General features: G+C 39.3%; 1 protein-coding gene across 1 annotated transcript in view; it reads left to right on the forward strand.

Annotated features, from left to right (window-relative positions):
* Kdm3 (Lysine demethylase 3) overlaps window positions 1-23,866 on the forward strand; it is a 121,309-nt gene that overhangs the window by 63,742 nt on the left and 33,701 nt on the right. Inside the window, exon 8 of the mRNA XM_011316496.1 lies at window positions 5,515-7,177. Coding sequence (XP_011314798.1) covers window positions 5,515-7,177 — 1,663 coding nt within the window. The remainder of the gene's footprint in view (window positions 1-5,514; window positions 7,178-23,866) is intronic.

The raw sequence follows: 23,866 nt of genomic DNA on the forward strand, positions 1-23,866 counted from the left end.
TAACCCCCCCTGCCCCCTGCCCCTTCTCCAACATCAGCTTCAACAGTCAGTTTAAGTATCCAGAGTCACCCGCAACTTATCTCATTCCCGAGTTCATATAAACGCCTCATGGAAACTTGTTTCTAACCAGTTGGCACTCTCCCCATCCGTTTCTCCATCGATAATCGAGGATTATCTCAAATTAATCGCATCATTCAATTATCTTATGTGTTCTCCGCGAATCATGTACTTTCAATGAGATTTTGAGGTTGAAATCAGTGCTCAAGGTGGAAAAGATCTGTTAATCTGACATTGAGATCGATTATACGGTTAAAAATTTATTGAAACTCCAGGCATAAAGTATGAGTTCAATTTCAGGTTTAAACAGTTCGTGAATTTCCCATTTATATTGAAAACTTGAGAAAATTGGGTTTTCGTGTTATTACATGATTGTGAAAATTCAACATGAAATGCAATTCAATTTTTGATAGATAAAAAATTCGGGGAACGTATTGCCTGAATTTTTCACATTTTCATAGTTTTTCAGTGTCATTCGGAAAATTCCAGAAATTAACTGATCCGGCAATGAATAACTGCAGAATTTCCATGTCGTTTTAGAGCTGTCAAAATTTCAAGTTGAATTTTCTAACAGAGTAATAAAATATCAAAAATTTTCCGGAAAAATCACCGATTCATTGATTAAATTGTTAGAAATCCTTAGAAATTCTATGAAAGATACGACAGTAATTCTCATTTCTCATTTAATTTGATTTGACTGATTTGAAAAATAAATGAATTTTCCGAATTTATAAAAAATGAAAGTGACCGTTGATAGTTCGCTATTCATCCGAACTCCCCGGATCATAAACAATTGTCGGATATTTCAAAAGATATCTCATTCAGTTATCCAACGTCTGGACAATATGAAATAGTGCTCCTGAAAAGGAGGACGCGAGGAAGATAATCGTGGGAAACCCCTCATACATCCTCACAAACGTCTCCTTTCCCCTCTCACGCAGTGATTGATGACGCCGATATCCTCACCTTCAGTCTCATCGTCCCCTCCTCTTTGCGTAATGCTGCACAGCAAGGTGAATGCATGCAAGTTCCAATTTCGCAATTCCGTATGAATATCCCCTTTCCCCAGTATTTCCCACTCCTTCATTTCCTCTAGAGAAAGATGACACCGACACACATCCACTGACCAAGACGAAATCAATTTTCAGGGACTTATCCTTCGTTTTTTAGAATTTCAAAATTTCTAAATTCAGAAAATTTTTCAATAGTCATCAGAAATAAAGTCCCTGGACACCAGAGAAATAATTTTGCATTAAAAAAAAATCGTCACCTTAAAACAGTATTGCACTTTTCATGAAAAATTAATTAAATTTTTCCATTCCACATACGCTTAAGGAATTCACGGGCTGAAATTAATAAGATTTCATGATCGAATAAAATTTTGAAAATGTATATGTTTTCCTGGGTGCCATGAGCTTTACATCGACACGTGTCCCATCGTGGACAAACATGAATAGATTAAAGAATTAATTCACCGGATAGTTCATTCCACCGGGGAAAATATAAGCGATAAAATCTAGTGGATCCAGGTGTCTCGGAGTTCACCTCACAATTGCGATAAATAATTTATCTCGAAGCAGTGGTATCCTCTCACTTGGATATTTGCCAGAGAATCTATCAATCTTTCAACTCTCTCTTATTCTCTTTTCCCCTGCACTCGATTCCATGGCATTCCCTTCTTTTTTTCAATACACGGAACAAGGCACTCGGTCTTGCCCCCTCGAGAGATTGTGAGCTATCGCCTTTAACGGTCGCTCGATCGATTGAGGGGCCCCTCACAGGAATTGAAGGGGGTGCGGAGGGAGGCAATGGAGGGTGGAATGAGGGATAAAGAACTGGGAAAAAGTTTGAGATCTCGTGTTACTCTTCCTGTTGGCGATGGTTAGGGTCTCATCAAGTTTGTTATTTTTATCACTGTTAGCTGATTACTCTGTTGTCCGATACATATTCCCCTATCTTACTGATAACTCGTTTTTTTTTTAAATCTCGTTTATCTCGATTCAGTGCATCGACAGCACTCGATCGGATAGTTTTAAACACCTTGCGATGGAGTGACAAGTGGGCGAGAGAACTACTGCGTGAAAGACGGATCATGAAGGGAGAAGTTCGAGTTTTAATGAAACGAGTCGAAGTCCGGTCGAGGGTATAACCGGTTCCACGAGTTCCTCGCTCTCCCCTTTCTCGCTTTTTCTCCCATGCACTCGGTCTCGGTTAATTTTTTTTCTCTTTTCAATGTTTTTTTTCCTCTGAGGCTCGTACCACCGGGTCAGGAGTAACAGAATTCTAAAACTATCGGACTTTAAGGTGATTTTTTTATCGGAGTTTTCCGTCCCTTTAAATTCAATGGAGGGACGTCTGGGGGAATTTTCCCAGAGTCTGCGTGGTTGGGAAATGACCCCTGGTGAGTCACGATCGATTCTTCGGGATGAATTTGCCGACGGGAGGGGACGCAGGTACTAGTCGTTTGATTCTATTTCCTATCGTAAATCCTTGCATTCCGCTTTTTGGGGATTCGTCTGGATTTTTTTTTTTTTTATTATCACATTGTCAACCTATTATAACGGGAATGAGGAAATTAGGTTTAGGTTTTAGTGGATGACTAAATCATCATTTTTGCATGATTTTAAGTCCTAATTTTTTCCCAATTCGTCTAACGATTGAAGTATATCCATTTTGTTCTGGAAAAGTTTGATAAAATTCACATTCCCAAATAAATTTTCTGTCACAATTTCTTGGGTGTCAATTTTACGCGAGGCTCTTCCCGGCTACACTCTTATTTTTTCTTCATTAATTCCTATTTCAAGTCTTTCGTAAAAATTTCTATTCATGACGTTTTCAACGATATTAAAAATAAAAAAAAGTTTTTAGCTTCAAGTGAACTCGTGCTTTAATCTAGAAACTTTTTCTTCACCACAATAAATTTTTCTTCTCAGTGCGTAACTGCAGAGGGAAAGTGCCTCCGAAAAATGGGCCTTGACGTTCTGAGAATTTCGCGTTCCATTAATAACTCCGAAACAGTGCGAAAACCGCACATTAATTTTCCGTAATCGCATAAATATCCCGGCGATACGCCCCACTCTGGTAATACAGTTTGATGCATGCATACTCACATTGAAACAATGTGAGTGAGGGCTTTATCGGTCGTAAACACGCGAGTAATTATCGCGAACTGCTATCTCGCCTAGCAGCCAACTGCGTCACATCCGGTCACTGACCATTCAATCGTCACGATTCACCCCGTTGAATTGGTCGCGTGTAATGAATTATTCCAATGCAATGTACATGCGGCCGCTGAGTAAATGGATGGTAATATCAGTATCGGAAATATCTCTACTATTATGACACTGTAAAAATACATTAAATGTAATCACAGTGGAATTAGAGCCATTAGTTCAAATGGTTGAAAATTGACGGGTCGAGTTCAACGAATCCTTCATGAAGTCCTTTCCATTCTCACCTCATTTTATATTTATTATCCAAGTTACAATGATAAACACTTACTCGTTGTTAAAAATGAAAAAGTTTTCTTCAATCGAGAAACTTTTTCAATATTCAGAACTTTTTTACTCTACACGTATAAAAATATTTTAATTGCAATTAAAAAATTGTGAGATCTCTTTATAAACAGCTCTCTCGTTTATCATAATCAGGGAACATACACGTTGGATAATTACACTTTAAAATTTAAGTAAAAATACTTGAATTTTTTACACTCAGAGCTTTTTGACTCTGCAAACATTCTCCTGGCAATGAAACAATCATAAAATCTCTCAATAATCAATTTTCTCGATAATTCCAATTAATAATTTTGACTTTCCAATATTGGGATTCCTCGAATCGTCGATAAACGTCACCTTAGTTCGGTTTAAATGAATTTCCGCTGGAATCCCGAAAATAGAAGACCTCATGAGGATTAAAAATTGAGTGACAGCTGATAATCGAAATCCTTATCTTCCTCCACACTGAATAAATCAAATGATTGAAAAACTCCAATCAATATATGCCGAATAAACCGAAAAATGTATATAAAAGTAATTGCAAATGCCGGGGTTTAAATGGCGCGGGATTCTGCGAATCGAATCGATTGGACCGAGAGTATTTCTAGAATTGCTGGGGTCGATCAGACGAATGAAGCAAAAAAAAATCTGTACACTCGCGAGGAGGCTGTACACTGGTGGCCACCGTCTGAGGGCCCGAGGGTACAGCTGCGAGTCGCTATTGTATTTTTATGATGCTCTGAACTCTCCCGCCAGGACCCTCAAGGTCTGTGAGCCTGCTCGACATCTCTTTACCTGTTTTTTACCCACTTTATTCCCATTCCCTCTATGGAACGTATCAAATTTTAAGGAAAAAAAAAAACCTATTTATGAGAGTCACCGACGAACAGAAAACCTCAAATCACATTGTCCATATTAAGGATTAAATGTGTTTAAAACAAGCTTTGATCTTTTCTGAAGAGACCTGTGGAAGGGAGTCACCCCGTTAGAGATTCTTTTCCCACCCTCGTAAAACCCCAAGCAAAAAGGGCGCCTGGGGGTCATTGCCAGCTCAATGAATACCTATTCTCTATTGTCCACGCAAAGGGGTGCCAGGCTGGAAAAAAAATCTATTGTCAAAAAAGTCTATGTTTATGGTGCAGTTGATGGTGGCAATCGATTATAAAAATAATCGTCCTTTTCTAGTCTCTTGAAATAATTCAGAAAAGATGAATGAGTGTTATTGACTTGTATTGAGTTTATGTAATATTCTTTTCTATTTGCAATTGAAATATTCTCTTTTTTGTTGTCCATACTTTCACTGTCTTATCCAATACGAATCATCTTTTTTTCTGTGGTAGGCAAAAAATTCAGTTGAATCTTATCAGTCCGTTGCTCAAAACTAAAATCCTCTTTGCCGATATTAAGGAATTTTTTTTAGGGATATAAAAACCTATTTTTCGTGTTTGCGCGATAGTGATCGAATAAATCGAACGAAAGTCGTCGGTATCTAGAAAAAGGCATCACTCTCTCCGATTAAATTGGCGGACATCATCAATTTCCAGTACGTGTACCCTCGAAAATAAAGAGCCCGATCAGCTGAAAGAGTAGCTTCATGGTCTTCAAACATTTTCTCTAGTATCCCTGGCATTTTCCCCTGGATTGTAAAAGCAAAAACAATACGAACACCCTGACTTATCCTCCTGCAACTCGAAAGGCTCTTAGAGACGGAAAAATGGAGGCAAAAAAAAATGAAATAGGGAATGACTCGAGGAGGAAGTGAGCAAGAAACCGGCTCCCTCAAGATAATAACAGTAAATCCTAAGCAATAAATCCTCAAGTTATTTTCCTCCCTTTTTCCCCAAGTAGCCGTCGTTTTTTCGCTCGGCTGAGTCTCCAACCACGCGCATCCTGAAACTATAGTTGAGATTGCTTACAAGTGAAAATATAATTTTATTTATCCTCTTTCTTGTGTTTTCAGATAAAGCCACATCCAGAAATAACAACCGCCGTGGACGCGTCAGTGAGGGTACAGTACGTGACAAGGTCGAGGAATCCTCTAAAGAGGACAGAGAGAATAAGGGTCCAACAACTGGTAAACCTGGCAATCGCACCCCACGACCGGTCCTCGAGGAGACTAACAACGCCTCAGGTAGTGCTGGTAAACTGAGAAAACGTCCAGCCGGGATCAAGAGCATCGAGAGCAATTCACGTAGATCAGTTCGCAGTAGAAGGACACCAGTAAAGTTCGAGACAGAAATAGCTGACGATGATGATCACATCGTAAAGGATGAGAGACTAGATACAAGAACATCTGAAGAAGAGGAAATTGACGAAGGATCGGAGGACATAGAGGAGAGTGAGCAAGGGCCTACCGATTCCCTGGTGAAGCGTTTCAAGAGCACTCGAAAATTGAGGTCAGGGAGTAAAGAATCCATCGAGGACAAGCAACTAGCGGGTGAACAGGCGGATAAAGAGGGTGACGATAAAATCGTCGATGTGAGGCATTCAAGTGTCAAGCCGGAGGAGGACAGTGAGTCACGAGAACGTGACAGAGAGCCAGAGCCACCACCTGCTGAGGCACCAGATACTGGTGGCAATTTGGTGACATTGATCGACGCTGAGGTAAAAGTTGAGGGTCTGTTGAATGGAGTGATCGGTGAGGGTGTAGACGATAAGTCTGGATCACCGAAGCCCTCGGTGAATTTGGTCGAAGCAAGTACTGGCCAAGAGGAAAGGGATAAGGAGGTGTTGAAGGGAGTTGAGAGGTGTGAGAGTGAGTTGACCGAGTCTGTAAAGCAAGACGGCTCCGTGCTGGATAGACTTAGTCCTGTGAACGGTGTGCCGGGGCGTCACAGCCTGCTCCATGAAGAGCAGGAACGTAACCGGCACAACGAGAGTCCAGTTATACTTGCAGAGAGATTGAACAAACCACCGCCAAACGTCTCCCATTATCCCCAGCATCATCTACAGGGCTATCATCCGAGATATAGCACTGGTAGTCCGGTGATTCATCATCATCGCGCTAGTCCACAGAGTCAGCATATTTTAACAGGACTCATTGATGTCAGTGATAAAGGACAATCGTTGAATTCATCGCGCATTGGCGATGATGCCGGCAGCCATCTCATGGAGGTGGAGGCCGGTGCTATTGGCGGACCTGGGGGGCCATGCGGTGTCATTGGTATTACACCGATTACTGGGAGAAGTGGTGCTTATGGTGATAGTGGATCAGACAGCGGGATAAGCTCACTGCGGAGTGCTGGCTCTGGTGACGAGAGGAGTGGCAGTCGTAGCTCAGCATTGAGTGCTGAAGACACTGCTGTACCATCGACATTGGGTAATTCAGCAGTGCCTGCACGCATTTGGCACGTACACAGTGTACAGCATACGTCGTTAATGATGGCACATCCATCGGGCAGTGCTGGAGGGGCTACCAGTGCTGGACAGACAGTCACTGCACCACCTACAACTACACCCGTTGGATATCAGAGCCCTGCTGGTCATCATCATCCTGCTGCTGCTGCTGCTGAGATGCTGTGGAGACCGCCGAGGTATCCGTCGTTGTCGCATTCGTTGTTGGCACCCGGACAACCCACTCCTGAGGAGATGCTTGAGAGAGATCGACATGAGAGGATGCTTAGGTGAGTCCCATTTATCATTCATTCTTCTACAAAAAGCGGTCGGAGCGTATTTTTTTAAAATGATTAATATGTGCTAAACATATCAAAATCATATAGGCAAAATCGACAGTTAATTGAACCATTAAATTGAACCCATAATACAAATCATGATCCACCCAACAATAAATAGTAAATTTAACAGGAATGAAAATGGTTCGCAAATCCAGCGATATTAACGGGTAGGATTTTCGTTACTGAGAGCTATCAATCTATCGGGAAATAGATTACTCAGCACGTAGTTTAATCTATAATATCACTCAGTGAAAAATGCCTTGAGGTCAAATAAACTTGGAATGTAAACACAAATATTGAGGAAAATAATACTGTCGATCATTTGTGTTGACATACAAGATCTACTCGGATCGATGGAGGCGCTCTTGTTGTTGAGACTAATTCGTTCAGTTTTACAAATCGTCTTGTTTACGAATGACGATGAATTTGAGAATATTTAAATGATTCAGTGGAATATACAGAAATAGCCTGTTCTCCCAGATAGAAAAGGTCATTGACTTTGATATAAGGGAGAAGGATTCCGTATAAAACTTGTCATTTTCAAAGCAGAAATTCCTTGACATTTCCCTGCGATTTGGCCATACCAAAAATATCGTCCAATATTTTTAAACTCATCTCCATCATGCCCGAACTTAATCAATTCTCTCGTCAAAAATTCCCAATCCGCCAGATTTGACACTTGCAACCATTCTTTTTTCGCGAACAACGAGTTCAAGAAAATTTGGATGAACAGTGATAGATTCGACTGATTCGTTCTCACGAATAAAACTTTTGAATAACCAGTCCACTCACAATTCAAGATCACAATATAATCCAACACTGGCGTATTTTTAATGGTAGACTAATACAACTTCAAATAGCACTCTCATTGCAACTTTATTCAACTTCCTTCCTCGTTAATTATACAAACGACGTGCCCCTCGCACTTAGTTCCACATAACTCAACTCCCACATCGTGAAAACTAAATACCTGAATCACCTAGTTGAAACACTCGTAACACACCATTGCACTTTCCTTTGTTCAATAAAAAGAGAGACTCGTAAATAAGAAATTGTGCAAAAATGATGATCGCGTGACTGTCAGAGGCTCCTTGACGCTTTCTTCGTGTCTCGCATGTGAATAAGTGCTATAAAATGGCCGCACATGTGAATACATGACGTGTATATATGTCCATTTGAGAATAGGGGAAACGTCCCGAGACTTGGTCATGTGTATTATCTTTTTTTTTTTTTATTCTTGGGGTGTATTTGTGCAAGTACGTTTGCGTTTAACGTGTATGGATGGAGTTTGAAATGAGTGAATGGGTGTTGTTTCCGGGCGCCAGCTGCGTGCGGAGACTCGTTCCTCGTTTCCGTTTGATTATTGTCCACGATTCTATACCGGAGAGACGTGTCTTCAAACGATGACCTGGAATTATTCACCTCCATTGTTTCTTCGTCGCAATCTACTCTAGACTTGTCATAATTCATTCAGAGGTAAATTTTTTTTTTCAACACGAGCGAGAGTTTCCGATCAAGGTCATCATATACTTTTTAATCACGATATGACTGCGTGAAAAAATCGACAACGTTGTGGCTTTTATTTATTCAAATGACATGAGTCATTTGTTACGCGATACTCGACATCTCGGTGACAATTGCGTAACGATTGTTATCGCTTTAACAGCCGTCGAATGAAATCATAACAAATGATTAATTGGAAATTTAAGTTGCGGGAACAAAAGTGATAATAAGTTAATGAATGTGAAAGTGAATGAAAAGAAGAGAGAAGTGTTCTGGATGTTTCAGAAGAAGATTTTATAGTTGAAAAAGAAAATGAGTGGAGAGATTCAGGAAAATCCTGTGGATTTAGGAACTCTCTTTATTCCTTTTTTGGCCATAAGGAAGTTAGCTCTAACATCAAGAAACTTTTTCTCTCTGGAACGAAAAAGACTCATTCGCCTATGAACTGGGTTACAAGTAGTTACTGAATTTATTATCCGGAAAAGTGGACAATAGCTTGCGCTTTTGAACAATTTTTCCCGAAATTCCTCTTGGATTCTTCATGGCGGTTTTTATCGTACGAATTTATATCGAAATCTCAGGAGTCATTCAGATTATATCAAAAATTGAATGAAAGCCCAACATTTTCGAGTAACTAACCCAAAAAAATCGGTAAAAGCCCGAAAAAATCATGTCATTAAACATGAAACTTTCAATTTTAATTCATTTACAAAAAAAAAATGGTTAAAAATAAGTTTTAACGATTTTTTCGGGCTGAAAAAATCCTCCATGTGGAAATGGAAACTCTAGAATACCCAAGGAATTAATCGATCCATCAATGAGGACATTTGGTAAAAGTTGAGGAAAGGAGAGGACGGGTTTTATCACTCGTGTCACGTCGGACAGAATGGAACTGGACCGGATAGCCATGTAATACCATCACTAATCGTATTCCAAACCGTTTCCTCTGCCTCTCCATTTTCCATTGAATGTGGGCACTAGTCCCCGGGCAAATAATCACCAGCTCGTTATGCATTTCACGTGCTTTCCGTAGCACTTGTGTTAGTTCGCGTTGACAGAGAAGTGTTAACCACTGACCTCCAGGTTACCTCTCATGACGCATAACTTTTAGCCAAATCGCTTAATTCCCAAAAGACAGCTTCCAATTATTTTTAGAATTCTCGCTGGAATTTAACCTCCGTCCTGATTATTATTATTTCTTTTTTTTTCCCCCTTCATTTTTCTCCAATCGACTTCCGCAATCGGGTTATCGTTATCGCGGTTGTCTAGAGTCCACTGTGTAAATATTGAACAACACGTGATGATAAGAGTTATTTTCTTCGCTTCTTTCTGTCGATTTAAACCATCGGTTTCGTCACTCGATTTTTCAAATTACCAGCATTCTCGGAGGCCAGGTGGTCGACAGGTGCCAACACGCGGTTTTTTTTTTGTGGTGAATTAATTCCATAAAACGTCTTTCTCGGTGCAAAATTTCCTAGTGGGGGAAAAATGGGGAATGGCCAGGATACACCTGCACACTTTAAATAAATTTTCACTCAATTTTCCGGGTTTTGCCACTGTAAAGTCGGAAACGATTCGATTCCAATGGTTATTCAAATCGGCACCATCACCGGTGAGATAATGACAATGTGGTTGTAAATTCTTCGGACAAATCCCCACAGGAGTTTTTTTTTTAGATTAGATTCTGTGCAATTTGTGGAAAATTCTGCATTTTTTTCAACGGCTACTGTACGTGCTGAACTTTTGGGTAGATTTTCCTTCGGGAATTCGGTGGGGGAGATGAAAGTCCGAACTCAACCGTTTAACGGTGATTGGGTCAGGTTTTTCAGTTCTGAAAGATTTCAGTGCTGAGTCATGCTTGATCATGCTTGGGTGGAGATTGTCTTTGAATTTTCTGGTTTTCATTGGGATTTATCGGGGGATAGGCCAATGTTTTTGGTGAAACGGTGAATATTCATGGCAGGTTGTAGAGTTTTCCGTGATTTCGTGACCATGTGACCGTTTTAGAGTGGAAGGGATATTCGAAAACTCGATGAATGGAATTTCTTGTTTTTACAGGCCTCTGACGAGATCGTCAAAGTCACCTTTTATTTTTACAGATGAATTAACGGAATGCCGTTGTGATTTCGTGGCATTGAGAGCCAACTTTTATTCTCTTGAATATTTTTTAATGCCATTTTGAGGGAGTCAGAAAAATTGATAGTGAATTATTTTATCGATTTTGGTTTTTGTGGAATAATTCAAGAAAAATTGGTTTCTCTGAATTTTCTAGAACAGCGTTGAACTTTGAACTACTGCGGGATTTTAATGATTGTTCAAGATATTATATAAAAACATGAAACATGAGAAGATATGAACAATAACTCCTCAATTCCTAACTGTCCAGGAAAATAAAAAAAAAATAATTAAACTTTGCCGATGATTGCGGTGGACATGCGTGTAGGGGTCTATAGGGGCGTGAGTCAAGAGAGTTTGACAAGAAGAGCCAGGTGAAGGTGTCTTGCACGTAAAGCCCTCTAGTCATATACATGCTGACGTTGTATTTATAACCCGTGAGGCGTCTTGGCTTGCCTCGTAAATTCATTTATAAATAGATTATGCATATAGCATAAAGAGAACGTTTATGTAGTTTCACTTCGCTCAGGGGTACATGCATCTCGAGAATATTTCCGCCGCGTCTCATAAATTTTTTGGCAATTGTTGACAATTTCCCCCGAGTTTCAATGATGTCAATTGCCCGAAAGAATAAATAACCCACATCCTCAGGTCCTGCAATCATCACTCAAAGAGAAACACTTTAATGATCCGCAATATTATCATTTGTGTCTCTTTATCTTCATTCCATTATTTTTTTTTTCAACCTTCGCTTCATGAGATACTGTTTTTTTCTAATATCTCATCCTTGAAATTGTAGAGGTGAAATTGCGGGGGTTTATGGAGCCATTTCGTTTTACCTTCCTCGTAAAAATTCTCCTCTAAGGAAGCGCTTTGGAGAGAAGCTGAAAAAAAATGTCAGTAAAAATACAGGTATGAGGAAAAAAAGCTTTGTGTGCGGTCGTGTAAACATACTCTGTATATTCACCCTCGGGCGGGCCTGTTCCTGGTACAATTAGGCATGTCCAAGTACTCCAGATAATTTTTTCCCTCGAAATACTCTGCATTCGGTGTTAAATGTCCGAGCTTTTCACCAAGGACCATTTCACTCTAGGTTTACCGATATAATAATCGTATCAACATCGAAGTGCTAAAAGGTGGTTAGAATTTCAATTTTCTTCCTTCTGAAATATCCCCTAATCTCCAAAACTATTGATTTTATTCGAAAATACTAAGAGACTTTAATTGCCGAAAATTTATTCAGCTACAAAAAAGTACTCTTCGGTTTTCTTCCTGGATCGATAGTTTTCGAGATAAATGGATGATTAAGAGAAATGCCAACTTCTATTCATCCTTCAAAGTTATAAATTAAATTTTTGGTGTTCAGGGAAATAACGCTGCATCAACCGGTGATAATTGCTTTCCAAATAATGAGGTAGAGGATTTCTTGCGGAAGTTAATTAAAATGACTTGACCCAGATTGGAAAATTTCTCCCTCGCTCCGATGGTGAATCATTACGATTAAGTAGAATTTGAAATCCCAATGATCTGTTGAGTGTGATATTCACCTTTTCCAGCGGTTTTGTCGTTAAATGGTAATTAATTCCTTTGATAATCAGGATGGTACCATTGGAGGATGACCAGCGTTTGGTTTACGGGTCATGTATCGTACGCTGTGGCTCCCGGAGGCACACCATGTACTACATAAGCCGTAAATATCAACCCACACGAAACTACCCATGGGTGGCACATGTGCGAATTATAGCTCTGGCCATTTCGCCATCGTTTCCCTTTCCTTTACCCCAGGTCTATCTCATTGCACTCGAATTTTCAAACTCTCCGAGGAAGTGAATCCGCTATTTCACTATCCAAAGTGATTTTCAAAGGTCATGAAGAGCTCTATTTGTCAAATTTTCAAGATGAATGACAACTTCTCAAAACTCAAAAAACCGGTAATTTTGGCTAGAAGGGGCATAGAACGTGTTAAAGTGTTTCTGGATGGAATTAATTGGCCTTGATGTTGAGGAACTGGTTTACTAGGGAGGTGCGTCATCAGTAATTAGTTACGCCTAAGCGGAATCCTCATCAGTGCTAGTCGTTCGCGAAGATTTTCCTGATGGATGAGCCCTTTCAATCGATTTAATTATGTTTGAGCAATATCGAAAATATGGAAGACTCAGTCCGAAGTGACGCAGACGTCAACAATAAATTTTCAGTTCCAGAGAACTTGAATGTTAACGAGGTACGAGGTCATCAAGTGTTTTGAAGAGAGAATTAATTCACTAGCAAATCGCACGAATTCACAATCGAGTTTTTCTTCCAATTAATCATTAACTCCGTATCTATGCATTTCATAGATGAACAGAAGTTTCAAAAATATCACAAATACAAAAATGAAAAAAAAATTTCACAACTGCCTCAGGGTTTTTAGGGATTGAAAGTGACTATTTTTCAAAATTTAATTTTTCTATGAAACATGATAATAAAACTAGAGCGGGATAAAAAACCTGAAGCGGGAAAAACATTGAAATAAAAATTGCTCAACGAACAGATTAGATTCCCAAAAACTATGCCGGAAATTTTTATTTTTATTTGCACGTTTCGTATCTTTACGAATTATTTAGTATCGTCTAAACCGTTGTTAAATGGCAAAATTTGATTTCAGAAAAACTCGAATAACAAAACGGTTCTAAAATTCGCGAAAAAAAAATTCGAAAACTGGAAAAAATTGTTTTTCCTCCCTGAATTTGAGCTATCGACTAGTCAATACCGCCATAATTTCAAAATAACATATTGAGACACAACAAATTCCAATCACAGCCGGGTATTATCAATAGAAAATTTTCAATCGATTAATCCCGTTGGATAGGACTCTCTCCCCCTGATTTTGTAATCCCCAATTATCTCAACTGGATTGCGGCTTGCGAGTGCCAAAGCACCCGGAAACGATTAATTTGTATTCCCGCATGCGGTCCTGGCATTTTGGTTATTCGCGGAAAATTTATTCCCCCTTTGAAGCTACCCAGCACTCGAATCGTTACGTCTACAACTTCTCCTTGGCAGAGAACCCGATGGTCGTTTGCGCATGGCGTGACCGGGAACCATCTTCATGACGTAGTAAAGAGCCAAGAGACTGAAATTCCCACCGTGTTATGGGGGGAGAGTTTCATGTTTTGCTGACTCCCTTTATCCTTAAAAAGCCCATTGTTGTGCAGTCTCATCAGTTGAATCGTCAGGGGTATTACTGCCGTGTCTGCTTTTTCATGAATCACTTCGAATTCATTTTAACACTCTGCATTCAATGTATTCAAATATCTTTTGAAACGCCGATGGAGATAGATCCTCCAGGAATAAGAAAATCCCTCCATTCAATATCTCCAGGATCGCTCCACGAGGAGATTCATTCCCGCCTATCACAGGGAATTTATAATCCTCGGGGCTTCTCCGGAAAACCTCTCCTCAATCCTTCTTCATCTTTCCCTTCACTATTTCAGAATTGCCTCGATTTTCCCCCTCAACTTTTTCGAGTACTCGAGACCTTAAGGCTTAAGCTATTCCCATTACTCTTTCATTTTCTAATTCTTCCCTTTTTTCTCATCGTTTCAAATATTTACGCATATTTTCAAAAGTAAAATTCAAGTGATTTCCAGAAATTTCCAATTTCCAATATTCAATTAATAATTGACGTAAAATCATCGCATTTGCTCTCATAAAAATTCGCCAAATCATGGCTATCCTCATCACAAAGGTCACCCCATCATTGACCTATGACCGAGGACGAAGGTCATCAGCCCTCACTACCTCACCCCCCCCATCCCAGGGAATGAACTCCCCATGGAAAATAAATGCAGATATCCAGAACACCTGCTGTCCTTGATCCATTCTGGTCTGCCCCCCTTCAACAGCAGACACATTGGTGCAAATACCCAGGGCACTTTGAAGTGCTCCAAGTACCAGTACCTGAAAAATAAACCAGTGAAATAATTGTCGAGCCAGTAAAGTCAGTCTCCACACTTGAATCTCGTTTTCTTTCACGCTATTTTGTACACCACACCAGAATCTTCCGCTTTCCCCGTTGCCCTCTCACCGCTCAAATACCCCACAGACACATACACATATTTATCGGGGGCCGGATATGCTGCGTAGTTATGCGTCACACATACAGGGGTGGGGGGCTGCATAATACATAAACCAGAACGTGGGCAGGCGGTACATGGTCAGGTAAATGGGAGCTGAACCTGTCGAACCGGTTTTGCACCCGCCCTCCATCTTGCACCGAACGATTATTTCTTCTTCACAGTTGTTTTCCTTCTCACTCGTTTTATCCCCAGCATTGTGGGTAGAGTCCTGTTTCTTGTCGTGCAGCAGCTTGCAGTCTTGGACCTGAGTCCCCTGCCCCCCTGCCCTCCTGCCCCCTGCCCCCCTGTCCCCCTGCCCGCCTCTTCCCCTCGCTGCACTCCCCTCACCCTTTTTTTGATTTTATTTTTTTACCCCCTCCAACGGTGAACCAGGGCTGTGCTGTGAGCATAAAAATCACTAATACAGGATCGTTGCTATATCGAGGCTAGTCCGGAGTATATGCATGTGCTGGAGACAGACAGATCCAGTATTTCCTCTTTCTTTGTGCAGTCCCGACCTTATTTGGAGTCTTTTCATCAATTCCTCACCGACCGCCTCTGCTCTTCTCTCGTTATCTCTATCTGATTTCATTCTTTGAGATTCTTTCGGTGGAACTTCTGACAGTGTTATCGCTGCTCGCTGAGAAAAATTAATGCTGTTGAGAATTTATTGAAATTTCAGTCGGTCATCTGAATTTCCAATTGATTTCAATTGAGAAATTAAATTTCCCAGTAGTGTATTGGCACATTCACCCCAGAAAATTGAAAATACTTTTCCAATAATAATTTACTTTTGCAATTACCATTTTTTATGGAATTGTAACAGAAAATATTGCTCTGCTAAACTCGAAATGATATAACTGTATAAAGATGTTATAGTTTTAGCTACAGTTAGTGTTAGTGCTGAAATTTCGATTCCTCCAGCTTATTCCTGTGTGAATTTTTCTCTGTGTTTGGCGTTCTGAAATAGTGTGAGGGATGTCTGCAGGATGATTATCAGCATGATAATCGAAATTAGTCATCTGCATATAGGATGTCCACCGCAGATGGGGCAAGGCTCGACATTAGTGGATTCATAGCGAATATTGGGGTTGGCAGGCTGTAGCAATTGAAAATTCCGAAGTGTGGTTAAAACTCGATTGAAACACAGAACTAGAAACTCTGCCATTATCCCACCGTCTCAAGAACTTTCGTCCTCAATTTTTCGGATTTTTTATAAACATCCTGAATAGGTCCAATTCGCATAAAAAAGAAAAACATTTATATTACAAATGACATAAATGTCTTTTAAGGTGTACATTATACATCATTCATTTTATCAGAGCGAAATAAGTTAATGTGGCGATTTTAATGGGGAGGAAATTGTTAAATGAGATATAAAAAAAATAGAGATGACGAATTGAGAGTGTGAGAGATGATCCTGACCTCCTATTGGAGAGTGGCGTGAATCACCAGGAGATTCGTTTCCCTTTCTCCGAGTAATATACATATTCAGCATCATCAATTTTGCGGAATCATCGAGGTCACCCGATCTCCGCTGCTGGCACGACTGATGGTTCCAGCTTGATTTCATCGTATGCAGTTGTTGCACAGCATAACCAGACCAACCAGATGTTTTACTATCCTCGTCGTGCCCAGAGCAACGGACAATGATGGCCAACCATTGTCTCGGAGGCATGACGACGTGACTACTTTTCCCATTCGTTGAACGGTTGTTGAGTTCCTGAAACACTTTTTTTACTGGGCATCTTCTTCTTCTTTTTTTGTTCCTACTTCTTCCTCTCATCTTCCGTCATTATTGTGATTACAATGTGACATGGGGAAGGTACTGGGGGTATTAATATTTGACGTGGCATCCCGTTCCATAGAATGGCGTTTAGAGACAGGAAGCGACAATAATCTAATTTGATTTTCAAATCGTGTATAACCAGCAGGATGGAATCGATTTTGCTATTCTTGGCACGCTCTCTTGCACGATCGATTCCACCGCGAAACCTCCCTCATTCGGCATCGGAATAATCTCCATTTTTTATCCAACTTTTAGCATGGAGAAATTTTAAACAAGGTTTAAGTGAGGCAGAACAATATTCTCTTATCTGCCACTGAGAGAAATTATTTGAGCGAAAAAAAATGAAAAACAAAAAAGATTCCATTTTTGAAAAAAATGCAAAACATTTTTTAGAGATTCATTTTCAAGGGATTTTTTATGCCTATCAAATGACCTTTTTAGCCATTTCAAGTTGATTTTCCTCGCTGAACTCTCCGACCCAATTAGTGTTTGCTCACAGCGCTTTAATTAAAAACAATGTGTGATTTTCTCGTTAAATTCGAAAGTTTACTGGTTCAACGATATTTCATTAATAATTCTAAATTATACAACAAGAATGAAAATTCGCTGCTAATTTGATAAAAAATTCCACTATTATTACAGAATTCCCCATTTTTCATCTCAATTTTTATTTTTATTCCGTTTTTTACAACAATTTCCGAATTTCCCTGATTCGTTAATTGATTTGAAAAATCAGGTGGCCTATTAATTTCAAGAAGCATACAATTACTATTGACGATCATTGAAAATTACGGTGTGAGTGCAAAAACTAAATAATTATAATATTCCAATGAATTAGCACCGATGAACACCCCAGTCTCAGCGTATTCCTCAAAAATAAATTCCCTTTTACTGTGATACTTTAGTTTGAAACAATTTTAATGCATTTTGTCGCGTATTATCGTACGACCTACGACCCACATAACACGTTGCCTATCAAAACTGTTTTTCCATCGCGGTATGATAGTCCTATCGCTTCACACACACATAAAGTCCATCGCCCGAACTCGTTGAAGTTTCACACTCGAATACTTCCGATTAATCGCCTCCCATTCGATACACAACACGTGGAGACATTCTGTTTTTAAACCGAACTTTCCGTCTGTTATTTCACTCGGAAGTTATCTACCAACACAATTGATATAAATTAAAACAAAATGCGATTAACGCACTGGAGCGTCGACGAGTCGCCTTGTTTCTTCTTTGTTCGGAATTTGAATACCTAATTCATAACTACGGTATGAGCATTGGAGCACAAAGGGGGGTATATAAAGAAGGCCAGTCTGTTGCTTGCATAAAACATATCGATTGCCTACACATCGATCTACTTCAACGTGAGACCCAGTTTTACGGGTAAAGTGAATTCTTATTATTGTCTCAAGTCAAGGGAAACCAATTTCTCCTCCAAAGAGACCGGAGTTGGGGCTATAACAAAGGAATCTTTTCGTCCTCTTGAGTTTACCTGAAAAGGAGAGATTACACAAAGTGAAAAGACCGTATCAACACTTGAACATTTCAAAAATTTTCAATGTACTGTTGAAAATTTTCCTCCCTGTTTTTATTGCTGAATCCTGCACATTTTTATCGTGCCTTTTGCTGGACGGGTAGAAAATCCAATAAAAATTATCGGGGAGAATATTGCGATTACGTTTTGAACTGTAATTCACGAACGAGGCGAAGTTCAATGCAAAGTGTAAGTTGGAAAGAAAAAAGAAATTATCCATCCGTTCGATGAGTCACCCTTTTACATCGCGTTTTTTTTTTTTTCATTTTTATGGAAAACTTACTGGGGTATTGACGTGAAAAAATGTAAAGTTTTTGCGTTGTGTTATTATTTAATGACTCACGAAGTTTCAACGTGGTGCGAACATTTTCTGACATTTTTCCTTTTTTTTTCTAAAGTAAAGAAAATCACAAAACTGTTGAAAAAACGGATGAAAATGATCATATCATAACGAAATTCTGTTGAATAATTACAAAAAAACTATTGAATAATTACAAAACGCAAAAACGGTATGTTTTTTGCACGTTAACTTCATCCATAATTTGCCAGAAAAATGAGAAAATGGCGAATTTTGGCTAGACGGGTGTCGATCCTTCTTAAGAAATAAAACCGACACACCAGTTTCATTAAAATTGTTGAATAATCATGTTTTTTTTTATTAAACACCTTAATAGAGAGTTTAGAAAACTTTTTCAAATTAATTTATCCACTTGTTTTCTAATATCGTGGATGATTTATTTTGAGAGTTTTCAGGTTATCAGTGAGGATTAATGTCAGGTTGTTTAGAGAAGATAAAACATCTGTCAGTTTATGACATGATAAGACGATTTTCGGAGTAGGATTCAATGTGCATACCTGCGTGGAATTAAATTCTGCTTTTTACAGAGGAACACAGATCGGTAGGGGAAATATAGAGCGAGGCCTTATTTTCCCTGGGGAATAGCGGGAAATTGCCTGCAATATCGCAAAAGATTTATGTCTCCACGAGGAATTTCGCGTGAATATCCAGTGAAAGTTGGAAAATACTACTTAAAAAGTTGAGACGATAAAAATAATTGAATTACCAATAATTGGAAATACTACAAATTGAAACCGCGTTTTGCAATTCCTCAATTTTTAAATTCAATCAAAAAAATGATAGACAATTATTTAGCACGGAATCCAACTTCGCTCCAGCTTCTCAGAATTCCCATGCTATGTCTCATAAATTCATGTCTCCCCGTGCCTCTCTTCGTTATAGAAATATTTTCGAGTAACTATACAAATAAATTGCTCTCCGTGCACAATTTAACAATAAATTTCAGTAGGAGTGGGAGCAATGGCGAAAAGTCTCTTGGCAACCAAAATGATTGGGTGTTCCACTTCATCAGTCAAATCATTGAATCCAAACCCACAAGCTCGCCTCCCGCGTAATCACGATCGCTCTCTCCCGAGGTTATCAGCCACCCAGCGGATTTCAATTACGCAATTGAAATAATTCCCGTAATCTCGAGAGACGATCCCAGTAGATAGATAATGGATTTGGGAATGACCTGTCTTATAGGGACACAGGGGAGGGAAAAGAAATGAATCGAACCTGTTTAAAGAGCCCCTGTAACTCAAAGCCAGCTGTGGCAGCAGCTGAAGTGAAGCTGTGCACACAATGGAACCAGAGTTTTCGGTGTGTGGAGTCTTCATGGGTGACGACCCCCTGACCCCCTCGATCCTCCCCTTTTCTCTCTGCCACCCTGACCCCTCAAAGGCTATCCTCAGGGGGGAATGGCACAGTGACGTGACACATTCCAGAGACGAGGGTGGTTTCACGTGTTTCACGTTCTTCATCCCCTCTTCCATCAGGATCATTTTTCGGCTGTTGACTACCTGTTACCAGATGTCGTTGAAAAATGTCTTCAACGCTGGAGGAACTATCACGATCCCTCAAGGACAGCTACTACTTGAATTGCGCAAGTTTTTTAACGTAGGGCAATTTGTAGTAATGAAATATTTATTTTTTTTATTTCACTATTTTTTTTTTATTGTTCGGATCTATACCATTTTGGGTCTTCATGGTCTGTCCCCCTTTATATACCGAAGAGTCACAGTTATAAAAGTTTTTTGGAGTAATTTCTCGAGAAATTCAAAAAATTGAAAAAAGTCAAAGATAAATCTTTTTCATAAATTTTTTTTCTTATGCTCCGCGGCATTCCGATGGGAAGATTTTTCCCTGTGAATTAAATTCACTTGTAAACAAATGAGAACTTGAATGATTCTGAGGAAAAATATTAGGCATTTCGGTGTCTCAAGTATGTTTACTCAGACGAAATTTTGTTTTCTTGGTGTATCTCTTCTCGGTGTTTACCTCGAGTACCTCCGTTTTATTATCGCTCCCTGGCAACTGAGGACGAGCCTCAAATTGATTGATGGAGATAAACTCTTGATAGTGATAAGAAGATAAATAACTAATAGAGATATTTTTATTAGACATAGCTGGACATGAAAAAAAAAATTCAATGCAAAAATGTAGAAAAAAATGTTATTCTTTAAAATATGGAAAAACAGACATTTGCAAAAATTTATTGGAGATTAAGAAGTTGCATTTGTTGTCCTTGGAAAAATCGAATGAACAATCATTTGTAAGCTCCTAAATGGTGTCATCTTCTTCGTAAACTAGAATGACAAAGTTTGCCAAGTGGGTTAAAATTGGATATCTCAGAAATAACTGATAACCCTCATGTTTTCCCCCCCTCTAATTCCTCAACCAGTAGATAAGATTCTCCTCGTTCAACCATGGAGTGCGTGTTTTGCTAAAAGTTACTGTTATCTAAATTTTCGCAGTTCGATACCAGAAACTTTTCTCGTTAATTAAAAAATAAGATAAAAGCGACTGTTGGAACAGACATTTATCGTTCCATATCGAATGATAAATATTGGCCAATGATTAATTGGGAGCAATTTTGGAATGCCTGTGGCTTTTGTTTTGATGAGACTTGGGCGTTCCACGTTTTATTCCGTTGTATTTTGTCTCTTCTTATTCTGTGGTACAATTCATCTCGATAACAATTGGCCGAACCCAGGGGTCTATAAAATCCAAATTGGTGACGAAGGCCTCCCCCAGCATTTCTCTTCAATGTATTTTTAATGCATACGGCCCCAACAATTAGAAACAGTTGGTAAATTAATCGACTTCATTCGGAGTATTCAGTCAAAATCTTATATTCCTCTCATTCTCTGGTTAACAATTTCCAAATCATTCCCTATTTTGTTTTTCAAAATTATATTGTTCAAAATGATTAAAGCATAATGTTTTTATGTTTGTTTCGGTAAAGCAAAAAGATAAATACTAAAAATGGAACTAAAAATTACATTTTTAATGGCTGTCCGGTTTACTCCAACCTCTTCTGGATTTCTTTCCTATTTTACATTATTAAGAATATAAATATTCTTTGCTGAAACGGAAAAGCCCTGGATGCTGAATTATAAATTATTCTTGAAAAAAAAAAACATCTATCATTTCCGCGTCAATCAGTATTTTCTTCAAATCGTCGGAGTATATTGATTATGTAATTCCGGAATAGATCGGCCTGCGGAATAATGAATAAATGCGACTCAGTCATTGACCGAGTAAAGAGCAACGGATAGTCATTCAAAGTAGGTATTGGAATTTCAATTATGGAACATAAATTGACGCGATTATTATCTCGTTAAATTGATCAAGTACAATTACAGGTGATGTGCCAGTCGCTTCAATCGGAAAAGATCGAGCGTTTCTATTGGATGATTAAGATGAGATTAAAGTGGACATTACAATGAATAAATTTTTATTTAATTTTAAAACGTTTATGGGACGTTTCCAGAGATTTGACAATTGAAAGATTGCGGGAATGTCCGCATCCGTTTCTCATTAATTTCCTTGGGGAATGTAATTCTCGTGGGGATATGAAATTGAATTCATCACATGTCCTTTCCACCTAATGTAATTCATAATTCATCCCAAAATAGAAAATACTCAACGTTTAATAAAATAACGATTTACACGAGTGGAACGATCCGGAATTAAAATCTAAAATGAAAACTGTAAAAGATTTTCAAAAAATGGCGTCAACTTACCATAAATCTAAAAACCCCATACAACTGTAATTCAATTCTAAAAATTCGACAATTCCCTCACCTCGAGTCCCATCCTATTAATAAAATTGCAATTTTTTCCGCCCCAACGAATAACAAGACGCCCTCCTCCCTGTGGGTCATAAAATCAATGGCAACACGTGCCCGAAACCTCCTCTCATCCTCCTATCGAAAATGTAAAAAAATCCAAATCAAATAAACACCCGGAGGAGTCACATCCCGGTGTCCCACATACGTGCACGCGCAGACGTTAGCCAGCCCCACCTATTTACGTTCTTGCGAATATCATCCATTGGGATTAAAATCCCACTCGGTGTCCAGTTGTATTGCCACCGGCACACAGACAACCCAAAACTAACGCAAACCCATATAAACCACTATAAACCAACCCAACATCAACTAAAACCAACTGAAATTCAAAGGACGAGGAGGAGAGAGTCCTGCACGTGCGCGCGTCTGCATCACGCATTGCACATGATCTCGGAGTGTATCCAACACATAGAGATATCACAATTGCATACACAAGCACATAGTGGAGGAATATATTATCGACCTTTCTGTGTGTTTGAGAATTGAGATGGTGGAAGTGGTTGAAGTTTTCAGCCGGTGGTTACTCATGCACATTGGCGCTGCGCAGTGCGAAGCGCACGGAGGCCTTTGACCTCCTCTCTTCCTCCATTCCTCTTTCCCCTTTTTCTTTGTATTACTTCCCCTCTCTCTCCCTCTCGCCCCTTTCCGCCCTTTGCCACTACTCGCCCCCCTCCTCCCCCTCGGCCCACCGACGCATCGACCTGCATTCATCCACAGACACAAGCAACACGGCATTAGCGATAAACCAAGCCGTGCACTAAGTATATGATAAACTCCCACGCGCCGACTCACGCTAAAGGTCACGTCTTAACGAGCTTTTTTTTTTATTTATTTTTTGCCTTTCATTTCATTCGCTTTGACACTTTAAACTTGTCGCGATTGTTACTCAGTCGGCTGTTTTTCTTTTGCACTCATCGATCGGCTGAACTCTCGGCCCTTCACCTTTAGTTTCAAGGTCCAAAATTCGAAATTTTGATGAAATGGAGATTTACAAACAAGCATCAGAGGAGCATAAAAATCAAGGAGGTATTCACTGAAATGGAAAAATCCGAAATTTTTGAAAAAGTATCAGGGGAACATGATAATCGAGGAGGTATTCATTGAAATTCGAAAATTCGAAATTTTCGAAAAAGTATCAGGGAAACATGACAATCGAGGAGGTATTCACTGAAATGGAAAAATTCGAAATTTTTAAGAACGTATCAGGGGAACATGAAAATCGAGGAGGTATTGACTGAAATTGAGAAATTCGAATTTTTTGAAAAAGTATCAGGGGAACATGATAATTGCGGAGGTATTCGCTGAAATTGAAAAATTCGAAATTTTTCAAAAAGTATCAGGGGAACATGATAGTCGAGGAGGTATTCACTGGAATGGAAAAATCCTAAATTTTTGAA

The sequence above is a fragment of the Fopius arisanus genome, unplaced genomic scaffold (genome assembly GCF_000806365.1).
Source record: "Fopius arisanus strain USDA-PBARC FA_bdor unplaced genomic scaffold, ASM80636v1 scaffold00001, whole genome shotgun sequence".
NCBI classification, from domain to species: domain Eukaryota; kingdom Metazoa; phylum Arthropoda; class Insecta; order Hymenoptera; family Braconidae; genus Fopius; species Fopius arisanus.